Source organism: Leishmania infantum, chromosome 14 (assembly GCF_000002875.2).
Source record: "Leishmania infantum JPCM5 genome chromosome 14".
In the NCBI taxonomy this organism is placed as follows: domain Eukaryota; phylum Euglenozoa; class Kinetoplastea; order Trypanosomatida; family Trypanosomatidae; genus Leishmania; species Leishmania infantum.
Window position 1 is genome coordinate 230,735 of NC_009398.2, and position 19,871 is coordinate 250,605.

General features: G+C 55.5%; 5 protein-coding genes and 1 pseudogene across 6 annotated transcripts; all 6 read right to left on the reverse strand.

The window, feature by feature from the left end:
* Positions 1–37: 37 nt before the first annotated feature.
* LINJ_14_0640 (conserved hypothetical protein) lies at positions 38–718 on the reverse strand (the record flags this gene model as incomplete). The annotated part of the gene is made up of 1 exon (XM_001464209.1): positions 38–718. The coding sequence occupies one exon, from the start codon at positions 716–718 to the stop codon at positions 38–40; it is 681 nt and encodes a 226-aa protein (XP_001464246.1).
* A 3,409-nt stretch (positions 719–4,127) lies between these two features.
* On the reverse strand, positions 4,128–5,045 carry LINJ_14_0650 (hypothetical protein, unknown function; the record flags this gene model as incomplete). Its single annotated transcript, XM_001464210.1, has 1 exon — positions 4,128–5,045. The coding sequence occupies one exon, from the start codon at positions 5,043–5,045 to the stop codon at positions 4,128–4,130; it is 918 nt and encodes a 305-aa protein (XP_001464247.1).
* A 2,147-nt stretch (positions 5,046–7,192) lies between these two features.
* LINJ_14_0660 (beta-ketoacyl-CoA synthase) lies at positions 7,193–8,035 on the reverse strand (the record flags this gene model as incomplete). Its single annotated transcript, XM_001464211.1, has 1 exon — positions 7,193–8,035. The coding sequence occupies one exon, from the start codon at positions 8,033–8,035 to the stop codon at positions 7,193–7,195; it is 843 nt and encodes a 280-aa protein (XP_001464248.1).
* A 3,233-nt stretch (positions 8,036–11,268) lies between these two features.
* On the reverse strand, positions 11,269–12,126 carry LINJ_14_0670 (beta-ketoacyl-CoA synthase; the record flags this gene model as incomplete). The annotated part of the gene is made up of 1 exon (XM_001464212.1): positions 11,269–12,126. One exon carries the CDS (start codon positions 12,124–12,126, stop codon positions 11,269–11,271), a length of 858 nt encoding a protein of 285 aa, XP_001464249.1.
* A 1,589-nt stretch (positions 12,127–13,715) lies between these two features.
* LINJ_14_0680 (beta-ketoacyl-CoA synthase) lies at positions 13,716–14,570 on the reverse strand (the record flags this gene model as incomplete). The annotated part of the gene is made up of 1 exon (XM_001464213.1): positions 13,716–14,570. One exon carries the CDS (start codon positions 14,568–14,570, stop codon positions 13,716–13,718), a length of 855 nt encoding a protein of 284 aa, XP_001464250.1.
* Positions 14,571–15,964: 1,394 nt separating this feature from the next.
* Positions 15,965–17,197, reverse strand: LINJ_14_0690 (annotated as a pseudogene). The gene has a single exon. A coding segment is annotated over exon 1 (1,233 nt).
* Between the last annotated feature and the right edge of the window lie 2,674 nt (positions 17,198–19,871).

Sequence of the window (19,871 nt, forward strand, 5' to 3'; positions counted from 1 at the left end):
ATTTACCTACTCCCAGAGTGCTTCCCCTCATCTTCTATCACAGAATGCGTGTCGCAATCATAACCGTTGGCGCCAGGCGGCTCGGAGCCACCCGCTGCGCCCTCCTCGACGACTCGCTGACCGCTGATGATACATAAGCTTGATCCGGCGAAATGGGACCAATGGTGTCTCTGCGCTTTCCATCCGCACTGTGCGCTCCTCCAGCCTCGCGCGCGCCATCGGCGTCAGCATCGACAATGGTCTCCTCCTTGTTCCCCTGTGCGGCTGTACCCTCACGCTCCTGGCGCGAAAAGCGGCGCCGCGCGAAGGAAGCCGAGCGCCGTCGCCCTTCACCCCTGAGATGCGTCGACGGTCTCCGTGAACCGTGGAAGCTAGCTGCATTCATGTTGGCCTCGCCGTTGGGGCGCGGCCGAGGCGGCAGAGTCGGGTGTGAGACGTAGATGACCTTTTCCGTTCCTTCGCCACCACCAAGGTCGACACAGCTCGGCAGCGGTGGCAGTAGCTCCTCTGGGATGTCAGTTACGGTACCACAGCACGGGCACAGGAGTGCTAGCGTGTTGATCGGCGCATGGAGCTCCTGTCCACATGTGCTGCATCTGATCTGCAGGTTTTCTGCCGCGTTGACCCTATCGCACAATCGGCAGCGGCAGCTGACGGCGCCGAGAGGGTAAGTGAGGATGCGCTGGCATCCGTAGCAGACAAGCTGACCAAACAGCATGCCTATGGAAAGCACAGTCGGTGCGAAAAAAAAAAACGTATTAAGGCAGTGCTGTCAGCGCCGCACAAAGACGCGTAAGCAGAGGCGCTAAGCGAGATGTGCGGAGGACGAGTGCGAGGGGGCAAACGACTTCGCCAACTGGAGAGAGAGTGTGTGTATCCGTACCAGGTTTCTGATACGCGTGAAAATGTGCGCTTTTGTGAGCGACCGTCGCACGTGGTGCGGCCACGCGCCGCAAGCGAGGAGGCGATCAGAGCAGAGCGGCAATACATCAAGTGAATAAGTCACATAAAACAGCACCGAGCACACACATAAACGGACGTGCGAGAGGGTGCTGGCACCGAGAGAGAGAGGCGTGTGTATGTGTGTAGGTTAAAGGAAGAGGCACAGTCGAAGGTGCAGCAGCCGCAACGCACCGCGCGGGGAATGCTGAGTGGAGCGTGCTAAACGTACCTCACGACCCCACCCCCCTCCTCGCGCAGGCACGGATGCGTGTACACGACTGCTTGCTTTCTCACATGTTTCCCTCTATACTTTCGCTCAACCATGTCAGCTTATGAAAGCACTACACACACACGCACACACAGACACGCACGCAGACAGACAGACGACGGCGCCAGAGGTGCGCTGCATCTTCCCTCGCCTGAGGAGCACAGATAACAGAAACGTACCACTGAATCCCTTTTTTTTTGGCTTTCTCGTCTCCCTATCATGCAATAGACCCTCCGACACACGCGCACGCAGAGAACTGGTGCCCCTCGCGCCTTGTCCATAATTCAAGCGTCGTTGAGTCCTTAATGTATACTTGGTTCTCTCCTCTTCCGAGGCCTACGCAAGCCGAGTGCCTCTACACGGCCAAGGAGGCGGAGACAGAGGAGTTGGCGAAGGACAAACGTAGAAAAGTGCGGCGCGCTTCACTTTGGCTGAGAGCCAGCGACTGAGGTGCATGTGTGTGTGCGTGTGTGGGAGAGATACAGCCTCCCCCGCCCGCTTCGCTTATCAATATATATATATATCCATACATCTCTATATTTTCCTGTTCGTTGTGGTGAGCATCAGTAGCTGCTTGCGCACCCACCTTCGAAGTCTATTGTACGTGCGTGTGCGCCCACTTCACACACACACACACACACACACACACACACACGTAAAGGCGCAGAGAGAGAGAGAGCGAGAAGTGGACTGGAAGCACACATGACTGCGCTGATGGCTTCGGTATCTCTCGCTCGCGCGCCTTTTATTCGTCCGCCTGCTTCACCATCTTTGTGAGACTCCGCTCACGTCCACTGTTTCGTCAAAGTCGCTTGTCAGGTCTGCCGGTGCCGTCGCCTTCGCCGTTTCGCGAGGGCGTGAACGAGCGGACGGGCGGGCGGGAGGACTGAGCAAGCTGCAGAGCGAATAGAAATGAAATGGCTCAGCGGTTGAACACAACGACGCCCAGCGAAAAGAAGAACGGAGAGGAGAGATGATGATGCCGCCGCGGGGCACCTTCACTCCATTCGACTGCTGCACACCTATACAGTGTGCTTGCAAGAGAATGGGGGAGGGGGTGGAGAGACAGCTCCAGTCTTAAAGAAAGAGCGAACATCACACGATCGGGCACGCCATGGCCTTTTCTCCATCCATCCACCGACCCCGTCACAGTCTCAACACCACCACTGCCACCCTCCCTTACCGAGGAGCGGAGGGAAGCGAAGAGGGAGAAGGAGGGCGCGGCGTTGAGAGAAGCGAAAGGAAATGCACACAAAATACAGCAGCCCTTCCCACCAAAAAAAAAAGAATAATAGAGAATCACATTCGTGTGGTGATGGAGAGGAAGGTACAGATGGGTGTGTATACACATGTGTTTATGCCGAATACGAGGACAAGCACACAGCTCCCCCCTCCTCCTCCCCACCGAAAACAAAAAGTAAGAAAAATGGCTGAGCAAAGAAAAGACAAGTGAGGAGATGGGGTGGGACTTGGTGGTGTGCTGTGGTGTGGTGGGACAAGCAACCAAACGGGAGCACAGGGGCGTACCACCTCTGCTCGAGCAAGAGCCACACAGCCACTAGGCCAACCAACAAATGACAGAGAAGAGGCGCCATGCTGTACACATCGTCACCGTAATGGTGTGTCCTACCCTCTGAGAGGGGGCGAGAGGGGTTGGGAGGGTGATGATGGCGGTGACAGCGCCAACGGGAAATGCGACAAAAAAAAATAAAGAAGAAATGCAGAAGGGAGCAGAAGACGCACGAAAGCCCCCCCACCCACGGCAAAGTTCCACAGAAGGGCACACGTGCAAGGCGAGGGCGGGAGGGTGTGGGTGGGTGGGTGGGTGGGTGGGGGCTGGCGGAGGCGGAAGTGGGGGTGGCAGCAGGCGTGCATATGGGGTTTGAGTCCGTCAAGCACGAAGAACGCCGACAAGAGGAGTGCTGGACAGAAAGGAAAAAAAAACAAGTGAATAGAAAAGAGAAAACGACAACAATGAACCCCCGTCTCTCGACGGTGCCTCCCTCTTCTCTCTCTCCCCTTCCACTAAACCTCCTCCCTTCTTTCACAGATTTCGTGCCTTGTACGCGGGCGCCTTTACTCCCGAGTTCGTTCGCTTTTTTATTGTCTTCCGCTGTCGTCTTGCAGAGACGCTTACGCCAGGCACTGTTCTTTCCTACAGAGGAGGGGGAGAGGGGGAGGGGGGAGAGGGGGAGTGGGGAGAGGGGGAGGGGCTGTGATGGACACGCGCACCCAGAGAAGCAACACAACACCAAAAAAGGCAAACAAAGCGAAAAAAAGGGTGTGCGACAAGGCCGGTGTGTGCTGGTGTGTGTGTGGAGGGGGGGGGGGCGCACACACACACACACACACACACAACAAAACAAGAGAGTCAAGTGATGAGGATGAAGTAAGATGCATCCACAGAAAGGATACTCGTAAAAAGAAGGAGATGTCGTGTGTGTGGGGGGGAGGGAGGGCCGTAGTGCTGATGACGACGAGCATCGAGAGCGCAACTATAGTGTTCTTCTGATACCACACGCACGCCCGCACTCAGCGAGAGGGGGGGGGGCGAAGGTGACTGTACTCGCACACAATTCGCACAGCGATAGGAACAAGAGCCCGCAAACACCTCGACAGAAAAGACTTTCATGTGCGTTTTGTCTTCTTGGTGGTGACTCGGGCCTTCCTCGTATGTGTGCGCGCGTGCGTCTGCGTGCACGATGACACCAGTGAGATGGAAAAGAATGCCTCCCCTTCCTCAAAAAAAAGAAGGATAGGGGGAAGAGAGGGGGTGGGGGCTACGAAGGCAGCACGCACGCACGCACATACACACGTAGAGCGTCCATCAGCCGACTTCGCGTCCACATCGGATGCCGCAGCAGCACACCGTTGGTGCATGACCACACCGTCGCCGTGCGTGGGTGAGCGAGCGGAGCTACTGGTTCTTCTTGGACTCGCGCGCTACCGGGGCCTCCGTGCCCTTGCCCAGCTCGCGGAAGCGCAGCACGACAGCCGTCACGTACATGACGAGGGCCATGCGCACGTTCGCTTGCATTGTCATGCACCCGCGCTCGTGTGTGTAGTTCATGTAGCTGGCGTAGACGGAGAGCGCGCTGCAGCCGATCCACTCAGCCATGTCCAGCGCCAAGATCTCACGGTTCGGCTTGGTGGCCATGGCGGTCTTGCCCTGGGCCTGCGCGAAATCCTGCTGCATGTAGAAGAAGTTGCGGGCGGCAGAGATAGCCATCGTAAAGGTGGCGATCATCGTGAAGCAGCTGGTGCCAATGCTATAGGTGTGCCAGAAGTAGAGGGCGATGAGTACCTGGAACCACCAGTGAGAGGGTCGCACGCGGCGCACCTGCTTCTTCTCCTGCTCTGGAGAGGCGACAATGTAGTCTCGCAGGATCAGGAAGAATGTGTCGAGCTGCTCCACTACTTTCACCACCACAGCGGCGCTGAGGGCGAAGCCGACGTAGCCCTTGTAGATGCGAGCGTCATCCCAAAGGCACATGGTCGCGAAGAAGGAGTTGGCCAGGACCGACTGCGCCATGGCGGGCACCAGAATGAACGAGACGAGGGCGCACGCGATACAGACGACAAGGTGGTACGTGGAGGCAGCAGTGTAGCATGACTTGAGCGCCGCCACCGTTTCCTTGCTGGCACCGTTTTGCTTCCCCTGGGCATCGGCAGCCGGCGCCTTACGCTTGTTCCACCAGCTCAAAATGCGGTCTCCCTTGCCCACCATGACAAGATAGATGGAGGCGATGTAGCCGATCACATCAATATTCTCGAGCAGGTACGCCTGCAGCGGGTAGCCGTCATAGCTGACGATGTAACTGACAAGGCTGGCCATGATATCGACGAGTGGGAGAGGAAAGGGGAGGGGGGCTGACAGCGGTGTGCTGGATGCTAACGAGGGAAAGGGAAGGGGGAGAAGGCGAATGGATGCTTTGTAATATTTCGTTTTTTTTTTTTCGGCTGAGGGTATTATCCACCAACGAATACCGTGTGCCGTCAAGTCGAGCAAAGCAGGCCGAACGAGTCCCATGCACCGAAAGGGAGGGATACAGGTGAGCAGAGGGGGCCCGGTGATGATGTGCGACGAGGCAGATTCTTTGAAAGAGAGCAGGAGGGGGAAGAGAGAGAAAGAAAAAAGAAAGATGCGTTGTGTGAGGGGAAGGTGCAACAGCAGCTCATCGTCGTCGTGCGCCGTGCTACTGTGCGCACAGCGTTGAAGGCAGCAGATCCAGGAGGGCACCACCACACAACTTCGTCCCGCGCGCCTCTTCGCTCACCAGATTCTTCTTCACACACCACATGTAGCTGTCGCGGAAAAAAATCAAGAGAGGGAAGGCCGAGAGGGAGGAAGAGGGGAGGGGGAGGGGCGTATTGCATTGGGGTGTGTGTTCGCTCTCTCCCGCCGCTCTCGTGCACGCGCACCATTACAAAGGCACGAAAAAAAAAAAACATACGTCTGAAGAGACGTGATGCATGTACTAAGAGCCTTTTTCTTTCGCTCTACATATATGCACTTCATGGTTTTATTTGTGCGTGGAAGTCCCTACACAGCACCACTGTCGTGGACGCCACACCGCCGTTGCACTGCCTGCTCTTCACGTGCCGGGCCGAGCTCTGCGTTCCTCTATTTTCTCTCTCGCCTACTTCAAGGTATATGCGCAGGCAAAGGTGGGAGGGCACCATCCCGGCATCTTGTGCACCACGCGTGTACGCTTGAAGCGACCCAGGCGAACAGGGCAGTGAGGCGCGGGGTGGGGGTGGGGTGTGGGCAAAGAGAGAGCCAGGGAGGAGATGGTGCGTTCCACACGATGATGAATGCACATGAGAGAGGCTGGAAGGGATAGGGAGAGGCGAGCGAGGAGGGAGCACACACACACACAAAAACTGGCGGGGAAGAAGACAGAAAAAAAAAGGGCAAGGCAAAGGTGCCGCAGACTACCATATGCCCAGGATGTTCTGCGGACGACTCAAGCACAAACCACATCCACACATGCACAGACCCACGTACGCAGGTGCGCAGACAGAGCGTAGGCATACAGAAGATCAGCGTGAATTACACAGAGAGAGAAGAGGCCAGCATAAAGATATGGTAGAGTGGGATGGCGAAGAGGGTCACTCAGACACGGCTGCACACAAACGCACTGCGCACTTGTGTGTACTCACTCAGCGAGGCAACGATCCAATAGGCAATGAGGGAATCCGGGAACAGAAATTCGGTGGGCATGGGTGGGTGAGTGGGGAGAAAGAACCAGATATGTAAGCGTGTTGCAGCCTTTCGACATGGCGTGGTACCCATGCGCGCATGTACTGACATAGGCGGCCTCACTATTGCCGCTTTTCGCCTTCCTTTGTATTTCTGTGTGCGTGTGTGTCCCCTTCGGGCGCAGCTCTTAGCCCCCATCCCCCCTCCGCCACCGCCTCCGCTTCGTCGCTTAGTGGTCTTCAGAATCTATCATGCAGATCAAGAAGAGTTTAACATACGAAAACAAATAAAGAAAAGAGAATCATGTAGAAGAAAAATCACACACACACACACGCATGCACGCACAAAAGACTCGGGTAATACAACACAGCCACACAACTCATCACTGCGGTCGTACAAACCATCGTAATCGTCATCGAGCCTGATCACATTCTCACACGTCATGAGGCCGGACACCATTTTCTTTTGTTTTTCGTTTTCATGCTGCCTTCAGCATGTCCTTTCCACCACCACGGACAAGCCGGAAAAAGTATACGCCAACGCAACCACTATCCCGTGAGTCTCTCGGAGCGGTGGGGAAGAGAAAGAAGAGTGCTTGAAGAGGGAGAGACAAGAGAAGAGCATCAGACAGCACGGAAGCACACACACACACACGTACACACACAAAGAAATACAAGAGAACATTGAGGAGTTGGGGGCGGGGGTAGAGGAGACGGAGAGAGAAAGGGGGAGGGGAAAGGAAACCACTATAAATATCAAGATGCGCTGCGGCCCTCTTACTAAGACCTCTTCGACGGCGAGGGGCGGCGCGGGGCGACGCTGGCCTTGCGCGGCAGCACGTAAGCCTTGATGAACATCTCTGAGAAGAGGTAGAAGTTGAAGATGTAGATCACCAGCTGCGTACGGGCGGCGGACATGGACGTGCCGCTGCAGGCGTTCGCTGCGTTCTCGGTGAGCTTCTGGGCGAGTACGTAGCCCGACACGAAGAGACCACCGACCATCTGCGCGATCTGTAGCAGCGTGATGTACATGGCGAACGGCTTCACCAGCTTCTTATAGCCGGCCTCCGATAGGGCGAAGTACATATACATGATGGAGTGCACAAAGTAGTTCATGGCGGCAGCGCAGATAAAAATGCTGGTCCCTTGCTGATAACTGTACCACGCAAACAGGTACGTCGTGACGTGGTGGAACCACGAGAGGAAGCCCAACTTCACGCCACTCATGAGCAGAAAGACCGTGTCGATGAACTCGGGCACCTTCGAGATAGCGAACATACCGATGGCGAAGCCGACCTTGGTGGTGTAGAACTCATCCTCGTGGAAGGTGCAGAGGGTGTTGTGCAGGCCGTCGTTCATCAGATGGCGCAGCAGCGGCGGCCCGACACGCAGCCAGCCGTAGAGGGAGAAGACGGAGAGCCCTAGGTTCCAAAGCGCCCACGCCTTCTTGATGCCCATCGGCGGCTTGCCGTGAAACAGGGCCTCCATGATCCGCGGACCGGTGAAGACGAAGGCGAGGTACGCGCCCGCGATATAGGCGCAAACATCTACATTGCTCGCCAACCACATCTGCACGGCGTGGCCGTCGTAGTGGTGGTCACCGTAGTTGTCGAGCCACTGCATCTTGTCTCGGCGTGTATTCGGCTGCTTCCTACGAAGTAGATATATCCGGTAAGAAAAAGAGAGGCGGCGTAGCGGGAGTACGTCTGTGTGAGTGAGCCGAAGTCCCTTGCGTAAAGCAGACAAAACTGTATGCGCGCTGAAGCGGGCGGAGTCTATTTCTGGAACCTAGCCAGCCCCGTTTGCGTAAGGCGCGTCAGCGCTATTTACGGAAGTGCAGCAGACGGAGGATCAAGAGCCAGAGTAACAGAGAGAGCACACACACACACACACGCATGCATGTACACACGGCGAAGTTTATGTTGCTTCGCACGCCGTGTCGCCGCGACACCTCCTAAAGCGAAAAACTTCCTGAAAAGAGGCTGCAGCCCACCACGAGTTCAAATATGGGTGCGCCTCTCCCCGTTTCTCCCTATCTTTCCACAAGTGTGCATGTGCGTGCGTACCGGTGGGCCTGCGAACTCAGGCCTTGCCCCAAACAGCTGCCCCTGCTGTGGGGGGCGGCAACACAGAGCGATGCAGCACTAAGGTCAACCCACCCCATCGGCACTCATCAACACCCGCAGGACGTTGCACCAGCGACAGGCAGCCGGCCCATCTTTTCAACCTTTTTTTCTTGCTCTTTTTTTCCTTTTCGTCTACTTTGTGGCTCTTCAATACTTATGTATGTCTGTGGGTGTAAGCATGCAGGTGTTCAAGTGCAAGTGTGCGCGCATCCATCCATGTTGTTGGGTTCCACTCCCCACCCCCTCCGCGCACGTTTACACAAAAACCATACAAAGTACGCATGCACACTTGTGCGCCATCAGAAAGACGGAAAGGAAAGAGAGACGATTGTATGACCTTCCACATACCCGAGCACGCACATAAACACGCACACACACACACACACACACACACATACACACGTGCGCGCGAACAAGCGAAGCACTTCAAGGAAAGAAATCAGAAGGCAAGTACTGATACGTGATACACGTACACACACACACACACACACACACACACACACACACACCTACACAAACGCGGACAGGTGGCAGTGAACTCAGAAGGAGGAATACAAGACCAACAGCTAAAGCACTTTCAAAATCGATCCTTGAGGGAGAGGGGGAGGAAAAGGAGGCATAACACACACACACACACACAAACACAGTAGGGAAGAAAAAGGAGACTATGTGCCTGTGGGCGTGCGTTGGTGTGGGTGTATGGAGAGTTGCACTCGCACAAGAGTAGACGAAGAACGTGCCTCGCTACCTGTACGAGCCCAGAAACGAAAAAGAAAACGAAAACAAAAACAGAAAGAAGAGAAAAAACCGAAAACTCCCCCGAAAAACCATAAGAGAAGCGAAGATATACATACATATGAATATATGTATCGGTCAGTGGGAGGGGAGGGAGCAGGGAGGAAGGAGAGGATAAAGTGTGGATGGAGGTGGAGGAGGGGAGGGGGAGCGAAAAAAAAAGAGAAGGAGGAGCTGAAAACCAACAAGCAAAGGCAAATCAATAAGCAAAGGGGACGGAGGAGGAGAAGGGCGAGGGGCATGAGGGTGCGCATCTGCAGAGGGGGAGGTCGGGCCATTCCACGCAGGAAGATTACCACCGCCACTCCATGCTCGTCTGCTCCTTTCTTCTATATGATTGTCCCTTTTCTTCACGGAATCGGTGTGCGTGAGGTGAGGTGAGGAGGAGGAAGAGGAGGGGCGGGGGGGGGGATGGGCGGGAGGCTCCGTTCTTGCGCTCTGGAGCCGTCCTCTCTCTCCCCATTTTGTTTGTCGCTGTTCGTTCCTTTCTGTCTGTCTGTCGATCGCTATCATTTTTTTTTCCTTCATCTTCTTTTCGTTTACATTGCCGGTTGCTGTCCTTTCTGCCTTTCCGACTCCTTTTCTACCGGCTCCCCTCACGAACCAACATCTTTTACGTTGTCTTCCTTTTTTTTTCGTTATTCTGTTGTTGTATGATGCGTGTGTGTGTGTGTGGGGGGTGGGTTCCTTTTCTTTTCCGTTTGACGATATATTTCAGGTGAGGGGGCGGAAAGGGGAAAGGGGGAGGAGGAGGAGGAAAGGAGTGGGGGCTACCCATTAAACAAGGAAAAACAAACAAAGGAAAGAACGAGAAACAAACCACCACCACACACACACACACACGCACACACACACACACACACACATGGGGGTGGGGTGGAAAGGTGGATTCGGGTTTGAGTGTGGTCGCCTTGTAGGGGATGTGCACACACACAAAAGGAGAAGAAAAAGTGAAAGAAAAAATAAAAAGAAAGCAAAGAAACAGACGAAGAAAAAAGAAAAACTATGGAAAAACATGTACACACACACATGCACATCATACACACGGGAGGATGTGTGTGTGTGTGTCGGAGGGGGCCGAGGGCGGCGAGTGAGATGCACACACAGCCGCCACCGTCACTGCCCCCCTCCCCCTCCTCCAACTCCGCTGCCTCAAACGAACACCTGAGCACAGAGGCACAGATGCACATCACCCGCACGCCTTGCGGAATAGGAGAGAGAAAGAGCGGGTGTCTGTGCGTGCGCGAGAGTGAGGGGCGGGGCGGGGTGGAGAGGGAGGAAAGGATACAGTGTCTCCCGACCAAAGGCGTCACGCTACTGGAATAAGGGCATGCGTGCTTGTGCGTGCGTATGGTTGTGTGTGTGCCACAGAAGGAGAGGTAGAGCAAGAACACCCGTGAAGCAAAGAGAAAAAGCAAAAAAAAAGAAGTTGTTGCGTTCTTCTTTGAAACTGTGCCTCTTCCCTTTCTCTGCGTGCCCCTCTTCACATCTGCAGAAAAACGCCGTTGCACACAACCACACAGCCACACACACACAAACGAAAAAAAAAAGACGCATATTCGCAGGAGCAGAGCAAGGGAGAGGAAAGATAGAGAGAGACAGACATGGGCATGCCCGCACCTAATATATATATATATATAGGTGTATATATATATATGTATATATATATGTGCATGTGCCACGCGGCTGCCTTGGGCCTGTCTCGTCGCTCCTTTTCTTTCTCGCTACGTGTCTCGCCAGATCCTCACAAAACGTTTCAGCGGTCGAGAGATCGACGGAGACGAATGATGAATAGCACACGCAACCACAAAGGCACCCCGCTGAGTGTGCATTCAAAAGTTCGACAGACACACCCGAGCAACAGACGTTTTTCCCCAACGGCGATTACCATCACAAGAATGCGCGCGTGGAAAGGCAGCACGGGAAGAGGGATGCTTAGTCCACCTTCTTGGCAGCGCGCGGGCGCACGTGATTGTTCACGAACATCTCTCCGAACAGGTAGAGAAACGCCGTATAGATGCCGAGCTGAAGGCGGGCCGTTGCCATGGTGGTGCCAGAGCACGACCCCTCCATGCCGTCCATGATACCCTGGCCAGCCAGGATGTACTTCTGGGCAATGACGTAGCCCGACACAAACATCACACCGACCATCTGCACCAGCTGCAGCATCGTGATGTACATGGCGAATGGCCGGGCGAGGTTCTTGAAGCCGGCCTCCGACAGGAAGAAGTAGAAGTACATGATAGTGTGAACAAAGTAGTTCATGGAGGCGGCGCAGATGAGGGTGCTGCTGCCGGTCTCGTACGACAGCCACACGTACAGGAACATGGCGGTGTGGTGGAACCAGGAGAGAAAGCGCAGCTTCGTGCCCTTCAGAACCAGGAAGAAGGTGTCGCCGAACTCTGGCACCTTGGAGATGGTGAAGAGGCCGAGCGCCACACCAACGTCGGACGTGTAGAACTCATCCGGGCGGAAGGTGCAGAGGGTGTCGTGCAGGCCGTACGTCTTGAGGTTGTACAGCAGCGGCGGCACCACGCGCGTTGTGCCGTAGAAGGCGAAGGCGGACAGGAGAATGTTCCACACGGCCCAAGTTTTGTTGATCACCGGCACAAGGGGGCTGCTCTTGGCATTCGCGGGCAGGTTCAGGTACTTGGACACCAGCTTGGGAGCCTGGAAAACGAAGGTGATGTACCCGACGGCAACGTAGATGGCAATATCATGGTTGTCGAGCAGCCACTGCTTGAAGGCATAGCCATCGTAGTGGTTGGCACCCCAGCTGTCGATCCACTGCATGAGTGCGTGTGTGTGCCTGTGCTTGCTGTATGTGTTTGTATTGCGACGTGCAACGGCGGCAGCAAGGAACCAGCCCAGAAAGTGGCGATTGCCCCTTGTTGATACGGATGGTGGTGGTGGCGGTGGGCCGAGAGACAGAGAGAGGAGGAGGGGGTGGTGGTGGCGTACGGGTAGCTTAGCGGTGCTGCGGATGGTGGCGTGTGCGCTTTAGAGGGACTGCCACCGTCGAAAGTGTGTGTGTGTGTGTGAGGGAGCAGTGGGGGGTGCGAGCGATCATATGTGAGAGAAGGTTGCATAAAAGGAGCAAGGAAGAGGGGAGGGGGGGTGGAGTGTTGCCCTGAAGCGTTCATAGGGCCCCATGCGCCGCATGGATGCTCGCCGGAGGAGACGACGGCCAGCGTACGCGCGACCAGATGAGTCTTGCCGCTTTCAATCATTTGTGCGGATACGAGCACAGCGGGACAACGCGGCAGCCGGCGGAGGTGCCAACATATGTACCCACACACAGACGCACATCTGCGCATAAAGGCGCCCACGAGGACAACGGAGTCGTAATCTGATAAGGTAGAGCGAGAGCGAAGGGTGTGTGGGAAGGAGGGAGCAGGATAGCACGTCGAGCATCACGTATACCCAATCACGACGTATGAGTAGTAGACGCATGCGTGCTTAGGCGCACACATGGTTGCCATCACTCCTCCCCCTCTTCCGACTGCCCTGCAACTCTCCCGCTCATTCGCCACGTCCACCGTCTCTCCGGCACCAGTAAAACGACGTGCCGATGAACCCTGCAGAAACAACCGGCTTCGGCTTCACACGTGCGGTGCCGTCTTTTATTTTTTCCTATTCGACATGACGCGCACGGCACCTCCACCCAACTTTTTCTACGTGCACTGTCTCGCGTCGGGTGCACCCGCGCTTGGCGGCTGGGCCAATATGGTGTTGGCGGCGACGATAGAGAGCTCATGCAAGGCGAAAAGAAAGGGATGCGGAAGGCGACTTTGCTCACAGACGCCTCGGCCGTCACCACTCTCACAATATGCATACAAACCTCCAAACAGAAACCTTCTCTCTATACAGCACATGTATGACCGTTACTTTCCGGTCATCCACGTGCATGCGCACATGCACAACAGTCGCATGCGCGAGGACGAGGGGGTGGGGTGGGCGGGCCTTTAGGCAACACGTCACCGCACAACAAACAAACCAAAATAAAAGCGTAAAGGAAGTTACCTTGTAGGCTATTCTTCTTCATGCCGTCTTGCTCGCAGCCTCGGAATCGTGTCCCGCCGCCGTACAAGGCTGCAACGGAGTGAGAGAGAAACAAATCAAATCGGAGGGAGAAAGATGAAGAGAGCGAGTGTCACTGGCCTTACACATACGTCCTCCTTACAAGGCCATGTACTGGAGGCATCGGATCGGGCGGAGAACAACGAGGGAGAGGGAAGAGGCTCATAGCCTCAGCACAGACAGAGATACCCCATCCCCTCTCCCCACCACCAAAACAGAAACAAAAAGAAGAAGCAGTACATCTTCTTCGCGCTGTCACACGTCTTCGCCCAGCTTACGGCCGCTTTATACACGAGTGCTCATCAGTTGCGCTTCTTACCAGCGGGGGCGGTGGCAGCTGCGGAGTCGCCAGCCGCCGCCTTACGCGGCAGCACGTAGCCCTTGATGAACATCTCTGAGAAGAGGTAGAGGTTGAAGAAGTAGATCATGCACTGGCCGCGTGCCAGCGCCATCGTCGAGCCGTTGCAGCCCTTCGGGTCTGCCTTGTGGTAGCTTATAAAGGAGAAAGTAAAGTAGAGACCCACCACCATCTGCGCGATCTGTAGCAGCGTGATGTACATGGCGAACGGCTTCACCAGCTTCTTGAAGCCAGCCTCGGCGAGGGCGAAGTACGTGTACATGATGGAGTGCACAAAGTAGTTGATGGAGGCCAGCACGATCCAGATGCTGGAGGCCTGCTGGTACGCCATCCACGCGTAGAGGAAGATGGTGACGTGGTGGAACCACGAGAGGAAGGGCAGCTTGCGCTTGCCGCCCATGATCAGGAAGAAGGTGTCGCCGAACTCGGGCAGTTTCGAAAGGGAGAAGAGCCCCATGGCAACGCCGTTCTTGCCGGTGTAGAATTCATCTTCGCGGAACCGGCACAGCGCGTCCTTCTGGCCGTACTTGCGAAGGTTGTTGATGAAGAGGGGAACAATGTGGTACACCCCGTACATGGAGAAGACGGCGAGTCCGATGTTCCACAGAGTCCAGCACATCTTTATCAGCCTTGTCGGTGGGTTGCCGCGGAAGATCAAGTCCACCAACTGCGGGCCCTTAAAGACGAAGGTTAGGTAGGCCGCAGCAATGTACACACTAATGTCCACGTTGCTCGCCAGCCACTTCTGCACGGCGTGGCCGTCGTAGTGGGCGATGAGGTAGTTGTCGAGGGCCTCCATCCCGTTTCTAATGGTAGGCTCGATGCAGATATGTGTGCGCGCGTGTGAGCTTTTAGGCACCCCCTAACATGGGCCGTGGCGGCCAACGAAAGAAAGAAAAAAAAACAAAGAAAAGAGAGAAAGAGAAGGAAGGGAGCCAGGTGGCGGGGTGACAGCGCCCGAGGCGGTGAGGGGTCGCACAACACCGGTGAGAGAGAAGGTGCGAAGGCGGGCTTTGGCTTGCACAGGTGTCTTTGAGGCACGCCGATAAGAGGGGGGTGGCCGCTGCAGAGGTACTGGGTAGCGCGGGGGAGGGGGGGGAAGGGGGAGAAGGCGGCGGCCATGAAGGGCTCATCCCCTCGCACACACACACACACACAGAGAAGGGTATCCGCCGCGCTCTTCGTTTTCTCTTCTTTTTTTTCCCTTTTTGTGCTTGTCCTCTCTCAGCCAGTGATGCACGCGAAAAGCTCACGCACGCGTGCACACACAGACCCCACCTAAATTGACGGACTCCTCAAACACTCTCTCACCCCCGCTTCCCAACACAAGCATAGCCATCTCGACCCTAACCGTCTGGACCCGTAAAGCACATCCATGACCAAGAAAGAAGAGGAAACACGTACATTCGGGAACGCTTGAATCACCAAAAAACAAGCGAAACAGGTGCGTGCGTGCTCGACGGTGGGCGGAGGTGTGTGTGAGGTGCTTGAGAGGAAGGGAGCGAAGGGTGCTGTCGTGTGTGTCTGTTTCTCTGTTTTCGGGGGCAGCGGCTAAGGTGTTGTCCATGCATGGAGTGCACTGGGAGAAACAAAAATGGCCCAGAGTAGCAAGGGACGACGAGAGAAAACGAAGAGGAGGCACCGAATTCTGTATGCCGCGACGCGGTGCAACGACAGAGGCAGCGGAGGTGGTGTTGACGTTGCAAGGCTACTAGAGAAGCCAGCACACAAAACGATGAGGTGTGTGCGTGCGCGCGCTGCAAACATGAAGGAAGTAAGAGATGACGCTAGGTGGAGCAGGTAACAGCGGCAACAAGTCAAAAAAGTGAGCAGGTTTGCGGAATGTTTTCTTGTCAAATTTGAAAGAATGTGACCACAACGCCTGAGAGAGAAGAACACGCATGTGGCGTAGAGGCGGGGAGAGGGCAGGGGGCGTGTGAAGGGCAGAGCTGTGCGAATGTGTCTTGGTGTACGAGCTTGTCCGTGTGTGAGTCTCTGCACCTGCGTGTATGCGCATGCGCAGGGGCGAGCGAGCGAGACACGGTGCGTCGAAGCGTCACCGCCGCACTGCGAGCGCAACGCGCTTCCTCTCGCCCTCTATTCCCCCCCTCCCCCCACACACACACGCCCGGGGGTGGGGGTGGGGGTGACTCTTCTTCAATCACCCACGGCTCATGGCGTCCCGGCTACCTCTCATTTCTCTCTTTGTCTCCCCTTCTCGTGGGCGTTCTCACACATCAAGCTTCCTGTGCGCACATGCGCCCGTGCGGCCACTGCCCCTGCGGACGTCCTTCGGCCCGTCTATATTAGCTCACCTTCTTTTTGGAGCCATCGAAGCGCGACTTCTTGTGCACGTGCAAGAACATGTGGGAAAAGAGGAAGAGGTTCGCGACGGCGAGGAGCAGCTGCACGCGTGCAGTGTCCCAGGAAGTGCCACCTCACGCCAGCGGGTTCAGCTCCGGGCGGCGAGCCTGGTGGCCGAGCGCCTTGTTCTAACTAATGATGGACACGAGCACACGATCAGTTACCACCCGCGCAGTCTGCATCGGCGTGATCTACATCAGGAACGGGCGCGCCGTGTTCTCGAACCTCACCCTCGGCCACGCCTAGGTGCACGACGATGTGCACCGAATAGTAGAGCGCCGCGGCGTAGCTCAGCATGCTGCTGCCGACAGCTTAGGCGTGCGAGCAGCGCAGGAAAGTGGGAACGTGATAGATCCACCGCAGAAACGACAGGTTTCGACGACCTCGGAGCACAATTAAGATGCCGTCAATGCGCTCGGGGTTCTTGGAGAAAGCGAACAGGCAGACCTCTATGGCGATGAGGCCCGCGCGAAGTACTCGTGCAGCCCGTAGAGGGTATTGAGGGGAACGTGCTTGCGTATTCTGTAGATCACAGGCGGCGTGACGCTCGACGAGCCGCAACAAGAGGAGATAAGGTGCAGAAGGTTCGAGACAATCTACGGGTAGCGCATTCACACCAACTTTCACGCTGCCACGCTGGGCTTCGTTGCCGCCGTACTGGTACTTGGCTATCAACGTGGACCCGCACAAGACGCAGGCGAGGCACAGTCCCGCGCCATACGTGGCGTCGTCCGACTAGGAAACAAGCACCCCTTCACCGCGTAGCCATCGAAGCCGGTCGCCGAGTAGTTGTCCATGCGGTGCGCAGGGGCAGGGAGACCAATACCCTCGTGTGCAGAGGGTGCTCCCGAATCTTTGAGCGGGCGGTGTCTGTGTGTGTGTGTGTGTGTGCGTGTGGAAACACTGCGGTGGCAGGATAAGAAGCTACAAAAAAAAATATGGATGGACACGTGCGCACACGCAGAGAGTGGAGAAGGCCACGAGCTGCAGTCACTGGCGCCTTGACAAGAACAGAGAGGGACATGAAGCACAGAAGGAGTAGTGAGAGGTCAAGTGGTGCATACTTGCCGTTTTTGCCGCTGTTGATATGGCAAAAATAAAAGGAAAAGAGGCGCCCCTTTGAGGAAGGGAGGGAGAGCTGCAGGTTATGCCTGCGGCGGCGAGTCCCGTCCGGATACTTACGCGCAAAACACATACGCGAGCAGGTAATGGATAGCGCTCACGATCCATGGGCAACCTACCCCTTCCCTGCACCGGCGCTCTCCCTCTCCACTTTCGCTCCTCTTCCTTTAACCACGATGATCGACCGCGGCGGAGAGAGGGGGCGGGCATCTGTGCACTTTACGCCGCTTCCCATAGCCCAGCACACACACACACACACACTCACATGCGCGAATACACGCAGCGTATGTATCAGCTTCTTTGCATTGTTTTACTTTCGGGTTTCCTCCTTTTTTTTTTTGTGTGTGTGTGTGTGGGGGGGTTGCACGCAGGCTCCAAACAAACGGTGCGCGAGGTGAAACACCATGGGGGATGAGAGTGAGCAATGCAGTTTCCTTGCTTGGCGTGTGCGTGTGCGCCCCCAAAATGTTTACCAGCTTCGGCTCCTCAAAACCACCAAAAAAAAAAGACGGCGGCAGGAGGCATGTGCACGGAGGGCTGAAAGGGTGGAGTCGAGGGGGATGAGAAAGGACGGTGACGAAGCGAACTGAAAAAGGAAAACAAAGAACAAATATGCGGACGAGACCACACACTCACCCACACACTAGGAAAAACCGTGTGCGTGTGTGTGTATGTGTGTCGGAGAGAGGGAGCGAGAGAGCGACCTCGGCAGATGGTGACACACACTCATTAGACTCTCCTCTTTCCTATGTGCACATACCGATTGCGTTTTACCACGCATGTGTGACACTCATCCACAGCCAAGGCAAGTGAAGATGAAAAAGACAAAAGAAAGAAACGGGCACGAGACGGTGGTGGGTGAAGGGGACAGCACACGTACCCTACGAAAAGAGAAAGGGGTGGGGAGGGGGAGGGGGAAAGAACAACAACAAAACCAAAAGAGCGGCCGCCAACTTGTGGGGTCGTCCTTTTTTTTTTCAATTTCCTGTGTGCTTTGCTTACACTTCAATGCATGTGCGCACATATCGGTGCGGATTTGATTGGGCGTGGCAGTGGTGGTGGTGGTGATGGCCGGGAGGGGAGGGGGGAGGGAGGGAGTTGAGGGGGAAGGGGCGAAGAGAGCGAGCGAGCGAGCGAGCGAGAGAGAGAGAGAGCCTCTGAAAAAGAAGCAAGAGAACGAACAAGCGAGTATACTGTTAGCAGATCACTGCTGCTCAGTCGAACGTTTGGCGTTTCACTTTTCTTCTTTTTCGTCGCTTACTTTTATTCCCTTTTCGTTTGATTACGACAACTCTGCCTCCTGCGTTTAGCTTTCTGTCACAGCCTGATGGCATGTATGTATGTATGTGTGTATGCGTGTGTGTGGAGGTGCGTGGTTGTCTATGTATGTGTCATGATTCTCCTTCCTTCCTCACACCTCCCTCCCCCTGCAAAGGAGGGGGCATGAGCAAGCAAACCCCCCAAAAGGGAAACATAAGATAGCAAAGAACACGGTGCTCTCTCCTTCTTCTTTTCTTCGCCCCTCATTCGCAAGCGCTTTTTACTCGACGCCGTCCTTCTTTGCATGTTGCTCTCGTCCTTTTTTTTTTCGCCTGGGTACTCTGGACGCGCAGATACACACACACACACACACACACGCAAACTAGGAAGAGGCCAGAAAGACGCAAGCCTTCCGAGGCGCGAGGTGAGCGCCCTCCGTGTGGCGTTGTTTCGGACAGGTTCCGGTTACATTCATACGTGCGTGAGAAAGATGTCAAGGTCCGAGACAGCCGCGGGGCGGGGGTGGTGGTGTAGGCATAGAAAGAGGGTTGAGAGGAGGGGGCTGGCGACATGGGCTCCGTTTTCTTTTTTCCACGAGTATCGATACTACGAGATGGCTTCCGCGGGGATGTGGAAACGATGGGTGGGGTGAAGGAGCGATGGACACGCAGCAAGATAGAAAAGCGAAAGCAGATAAGAAGTCCGCACTATACAAGCACACGCGTACACAAAGACACTGAGCGCGCGCGCGCGAGAGAGAGCGAGCGACACAGCATGGTGCTTTTAAGACACACAAACACACACTGAGCTCGCCTATTATGTCGTCGTCCACCTTTTTTTTCTTTAGGCGGTGCCGTTGCGGGACTCTGTCCTTCACGGAGGAGTGGGGTGGTGGTGGTGGTGAAGACGGAGAAAAGACCATAAGCAAGAAAACAAAACAACAACAACACACATGGCAAAATGTCTTTTTTTTCCGGTAAGTTGTTTTCACTGCGCACAGAAGAGGTAAAAGAAGCATAAGCAAGAAAAAAAAGTGGGATACAGAGTCGAAACTCTCTCCCTCACACACACACACACACAGAGGAAGGGAGGAAGGGAGGGAGGGAAGCAGAGGCACGCGAGCCGGAGAGCGGCCATGATGAAAACATGGCTAGTTCCTAAGCGTTACGACTCTCTCTGTCCTCTCCTCCTCCTCCTCCTCCCCATTTCTTTGCGCCTTGTTTTCCTACCCCCCGGTGTCAAGTGCAGGAACCTCTGTGCGTGTGCTTCTTCAAGCCCCCTTTTTTGTTGTTGTCGTCGCCGCCTCTGGCTTGGTGTTTGCTGTGGATGGTATGTTTAAATTTTTTTTTCCGGT